The following is a 6,062-nucleotide window of genomic DNA, read 5'->3' as shown; positions in this document are numbered from 1 at the left end:
AATTACAGTTCATCATATTAATGACTTCTACCAGAGAAAAATATATGGGTCCTCGGACTGCAATGAAATAACAATTCAAAAACTATTAGTGTAGTAGTCACGTGCTTTGAACAACACACCTTCCAATGTTCATAGGACATCCATTTTCCTGTTTTCATCATTCCACATGGTGTTGCAATGTAACATCGAAGAGGCCTTACTTCAACCATCAGACACTTTGATGGTTTAATCTGAAAATAAAATAAAAAAAACATGAACAGTATAAACCTAAATCAATTTAGATCGTAACTGTGAAGACAGCAGTCCAAATTTTAATAGATGTCAGTCAATCACATTTTAAAGTAAGATCATAACTGTGATGACAGCAGTCCTAACTTTAATGGATGTCAATCAATCACATTTTGAAAAGACCTTTTTGCATGACTGATATAAAACAATTTCTTTCACGACGCTTATACGTCAAGTTCATGAGGATGCGGAGAACGATGAAGAGCTTAGTCAGAGAAGTTATGAAAAGATAAACAACACTTGCCACTCCTCCCTCACATGCAATGTCCCTTCGGCCCCAGCTGCACAGCTTTCTGCCTTTTAATTTCCAAACATTCCCTCTGGTTTCCTCCCACTTTGCTGTGCGACTGCTCCAACTCTCCACATCCTATGAATCTAGCATGTGCCTCAGTGGTCTCACACCAATTTATTACCATAACCTGCCACTCAAGAGTGGGATCTATTGGTGCAATTCAAAATACATTAAAGGCAGTCCCCAGGTTACGACGGGCTCGGCTTATGATGTTCCGAGCTTAAGCTCTTCAAATATATTTATCAAAAATTTTTTCCTGGTTTACAATGCCTGTTCCGGGGTTACGACGCATGTTCCAGGGTTACGACGCTGATCCGACGTACGAAATATGGCCCCAAAATGGCAGAATGGTCAAAATTTGTAGGTTTTTTGATGAGAAACTCAATAAAAATGCAGGTTACGTCATTTTCAAGACACCCAAAGGATTAAAAGTAAGGTTTTCTTATGATTTTCAACGATTTTTCGGCTTACAACGCAGCGTAAGAACAAAACCCCCGTAGGCTACATATGTATGTCAATCTGAAGAGGCAGAAAACTGACACTCCTACAAAAGACTAAAGTTATCACAATGCTTTGTATAATTCATGAGAGTCATGAGTAGAGGAAGCACCAGGTTGAAATGTATCTTTTGTCATTTTTGCAATGTGATACTCCCCAATTAGAGGTATCACCTTATTACACACAGTCACCAGTTAATGGCGGGGGTTTCGTTCCCGGCCAAGTGCCGATAACCAAAAATCGTCATTAACCTGAACACCACAATAATTATGGTAATAAATGGTGTTTACGATGCCGTAAGTGCCAATAAACCACTTAATGGCGCCGTTAACCAGTTATCGGCGCCAAAAATCTGGTTAACAACGTTGTTAGCCAAGCGCCATAAAACCAGAATGCCGTTAACCGATGCTGCCGGTAAACATGGACTGCCTGTACTACAAATTTTATCTGCTGATTCAGCATGTTGACAAAGTCAGAGCCTGGGAGGAGGAGGGCACTTCCAGCAAAGTAGTAGGCCTGACTTTATGAGACAAATTTCTAAACAACTTGTCCATTATTACCATCAGTTTTCTGTTTAAAATACAAAAATTTTTAGATACAAATATCTCCATAACTTACTATCCTGACTTATTTTTCTTATTTATACTTCTGAACACATATATTCTCATTTTTCCTAACTTATCTTTCTCATTTATTTACTTAAACTAAAACATAGGTATTCTAATGAAAGGAGTGCATGACTTCTGAAAGCCATTTGGGAAATAAAGTGTTTATTTTTAAAGTGTTCATCTTTTGTATCACACCATCTCACCCTTTCGCCAAAGAAAAGCACAGAGTGACCTTAGGGTTCCAGTGCTTGGGCTGTCCCTAAATTTCATACATCCATTCATTCCATAAATACCAACCTCTTACTATTACATATGTCAAACTGACACGACCCACGTGATCTTAACAACGAATTATAAATAATAAAGTCTACAGAAGTCAGTACAGTAGTGTGATTAAACAACTAGGGGGTTTACTTTCTAGAGCCTTGAAGGAAGACTTAGGAGAAAAATTATTTTAAGTTGAACACTAAGATAATTCAGAGGAAGTCACATCTGGTAAGAAAGATAAGAGCTCCGAAGGGAGAGGACCGTGACAAGTGAAGTCCTTACGGATACATGTAATTCTATCAGAATTTCATCTTCAGTTAGTGTGGAAACATTGCAGGCTTGAGTAGTCTATGTTCTGGGGGATTAAAGGACTACAGTAGTTGATTATAACCTCTTGGGAGTTCCTCTTTCTTCCACTCTTAGTTTACCATCTACCAAAATGTCCCTAACTGCAATGGCTATCGGAAGCATTTGAGTCTTGTTGCCTACGCTGTAAAGTGTCTCTCCAAATCACAATTCCACCACATAAGCCTCTTTCTTTGGTTGTTGGGGGCACTGAAGCTTTCATGTCTCTCGGAAGGTAGCTTCTTTATCTTTGCCCAAAAATTTCACGTAATGAAAAAGACCCTTGGCTGAGTGAAATTACACATTCTTCTGGCAGATGGGAGAATATCAATATTCTTGTAAGATGATGCCTTAAGACCTCTTGACTTTCTTTATGGAGTTCACAAGGGCCATGGATATCAGTGGAGGAGGAATGAGCTTCCTTTGGGAAAGGACGACCAAACTCCTTCAACTGAAGCAATAGGTGCAACTAGAAGGAGGTGACTTCGAATACAAGGACGACAAACTGAGGTGTGATGACAAATTCCTCGAGGAAATGAAAGGTATGAAAATGACGACACACTTGATGTTGCCACACCATCCAATAAGGAGTTCAGGAAGAAAGAAAACAGAAGAGAGATGAGCATAGAGAACTTATTTTATACAGCTAACATACAAAGGAAAGCTAATGTAAAAACTTTAATAGGATGAGTATAGAACTTTTATGAAACCATTGCCGGATTTGTTTGGTGGCAAGAAAATTATCTAAATTTTAATTCATTATAGAAAACAAGTAAACTGATAATACTAAGACAGGTATCCAGTTACAGCAATCTTACTTTGTAATGCTTTCACAAAATTTGCTTTCTATTCAGAAAAATGTCCAATATGTACATCACTCTGATGGATACCATATATAATCTGAGACCATAATTAACATGCATCCTTATATATAGTATTTTTCATTTTGGAATGGTCTTGGGACATATTTTCCAAGTACTTTTGTCCAATATTTTCCAAAAATGCTTCTAAGTATCACTCCAAAATCTTTTACTGAACTGGACACCATAATAGCACCTTGGATGCTTAGGCTCGGACATTCAAGTCATTTTCAATTATTTCTCATTTTTATCCAATTATTATTATCTGTAAAATCCCATTTGCAGCCACTAAGAACTGATGTTTATGGTCAGTTCTCTGTCTATTCCTCTCAATCTTCTCCCCTGATGTGATGTAACGTCTCTCCTTCACCACATGATTTACATCAGACTTATAAAATCTTATGCAATTTATGCATTTTTATCTGTAGAGTTACAATTCCTCGTTCTATGAACTGCTGCACATTTGTCACACCACAGATTATCCTCTCTCTTTCACATGGCATTTACGTTCTGTAAATCTGCAAAAGCCTAAGTTATATAATTTTTTTTAACACTCCATTCATTATCTGCAGACTCAGATATCAGGAGGTTCTTCTTAGCACTCTTCTTCCTCTTCTTTGTGGCCATATCAGCATATAGGGAATTTGATGTGTCAGCATTAAATACTTCTCCTATCTTAACTTATCTTCCTCACTTTCCACCTTCATAGAAATTTGATTCACTATCTACCCTTGTGTTAGTCATGATTTATCCTCGAGTTTCCCCCTCACTTTACATATGATCAGAGATCCAATTTAATTTTTGTACACTTTCACTTTTTACTCCATCGAGATTTGCAAGTTTCTTGTAAGCCCATAGACATATCCTATCCAGCCACTGTCCTTCACCCTGCCAGCAAATGCTCATCATGGGAGGGAATTACTAATAATCATATTAGGTGAGCCTTGACCGTTAAGAAGTCACCGCATAGTTTCCAAACAATCACAAAGAACCGTTTGTTTTTCTCTCTGTGACTTACAGCATTCTACTTCAGGTTAGGTTCAAAGGTATTACTGTATTCTACTTTAAACTATCACTCGAGGTTGAAGATTTTATATTGTAATCTTAGGTGTTCTTAAAATGCAAAATACAAAATTCCTGCTTTACTTTTTACAAGTTTACTGTTGCCAAAATTTTTTATGAAATGCCGTATTTTAACGCTGTCACAGAAGTCTGCTGAGGTGCACTGTGGGTAAGGGCGGGTAAACGTATCTGCAATGTCTTCTGTTATTTTATCCTGGAACTGTCGGTGCGTAAAAAACGCTGAAGTGTAATTGGTTTTTTTGTTACATGTTTCACAAATTATGTGGGTTTTTGAAAATCTGACATTGCTTGAAAAAGCCAGCTTCAGTTTGCAGTCATGGCAAACAATATACTATGGGAAAAATTAATTTCCAAAGTAAAACCCCATTATAACCTAAGGTGAAATTCTATAAGTTGCCAATAAGACTCCAGCCAGCCATTTTTGCACGAAAAACCATTTTGGGTACTTCATGCAAAAATGACTAGGAAATGATAGGGCACTAAAAGAACCTTAAAATTCCAATATAACTTTACCTACGGGCCGTATTAGCCATGGGGGGTCAGTATTCTTACCTTATAAGTCGTAATTTAATTAATTTTTTATTTATCATTTGTGCATAGTGTTTATGGGTTCAAAATAACGAGAATGAAGAGTTCTTTTCAAAAATGCAGGTTACAATTCCATAGCGTGTACTGGCAACTTATAAAATAACACCTAACCTAACCTAGCTAATCTAAGGTACCAGGTAGGCTACCAGGTCGTAGCCTAGTGCATGACAATACTGTGAAAACATTCTGCAACGCGACCTTAACATGAGTGCGAACAATCATTAGCAAAACGGTCCCCATATTTCACTCGTTTTGTGTCGCCCCCCCAAAAAATATACCCCAATTGCCCACAGTGGTCCCCCGAAAAGTAAGACGGGGGCCCGCGTTCTCTAAAAATCAGGAACGTCCGAAGCACACGTTAGAACACGGGAAAATTAAGTTTTCGAATAATACAGTAAAAGAGAGCCATTACGAATTACGAGGGGCACATCGCCCCAACCTGAAATACCCATGAGGGGGTCAGGGCACATTACGAAAGGCTTGCCAGCTTATTAGATCTCGTAGCTCGCTTCAAAATCACGACGCAACAACACATTCTGAGCTCACCTTTACGAAATCTATGTGCCTGACGGACATTTTGATAAGTGAATCATGGGGACGGGGAAATTCCACACGGAAGGTGAAAACATTCGTCGGCCTCCTTCTGTGTTTTCAAACAACACTGCGATGAACATCAACACGAACGTGCATGAATTTGATTAGACTGGTGTATTTGGCAGTCGGGGGAACGGCGTGTCTCCTTTCCGCCATCTTGCCACTTCCCTAAAGTCCTAGATTGAAAAATGTTCTTTTTGCCGTATCCAATTAATCGTCAACGATATTTTATATAGTTAACAAGGCCAAAGCATCACCCCTCTTTCGTGTCTCGATACCTGACGCTCTGCCTCTATCATTGGGAGCCCCATACCATCACCTGCCAATCAGGTCTTGCACAGACTGAGTTCGAACACAGGCGAAAATTCTATTTTAGGCAGACACGAAGCTCGGTGACTTTGTGTGTATTTAATAAAAGAGGAGTTGGAAGCACAGAAAATATAGCTGATCATCAATCATTTAAAATGGAAACAAAAACGTCACTCATCTGTAAAACCATTCGTGAAGTCTCTGCTAAAAGTGTTACAGACTCATTAATACCTGTGCTCTGATTGAGGAACTTTTGTTTGTCAGTTAACTACTTAGTTCATAGTTTTATTGTCCTTTAGGAAAGTAGTGCCGTCAGTGCTCCTCAAGCGG

The 6,062-nt window shown here is 38.5% G+C and overlaps 1 protein-coding gene across 1 annotated transcript in view; it reads right to left on the bottom strand.

Moving 5' to 3' along the window:
- The window catches only part of LOC136833647 (uncharacterized), a 65,553-nt gene extending 59,848 nt beyond the window's left edge, over positions 1-5,705 (bottom strand). The window contains exons 1-2 of the mRNA XM_067095787.1: positions 5,376-5,705; positions 120-230 (exon numbers count right to left, since the gene is read on the bottom strand). Of these exons, the coding sequence (XP_066951888.1) occupies positions 120-230; positions 5,376-5,405 (141 nt within the window). The 5' untranslated portion in view covers positions 5,406-5,705. The remainder of the gene's footprint in view (positions 1-119; positions 231-5,375) is intronic.
- Between the last annotated feature and the right edge of the window lie 357 nt (positions 5,706-6,062).

The sequence above is a fragment of the Macrobrachium rosenbergii genome, chromosome 52, assembly GCF_040412425.1.
Source record: "Macrobrachium rosenbergii isolate ZJJX-2024 chromosome 52, ASM4041242v1, whole genome shotgun sequence".
NCBI classification, from domain to species: Eukaryota; Metazoa; Arthropoda; class Malacostraca; order Decapoda; family Palaemonidae; genus Macrobrachium; species Macrobrachium rosenbergii.
The sequence above is the reverse complement of the archived record's forward strand: the minus strand, read 5'-3'. Positions and strand labels throughout refer to the sequence as shown.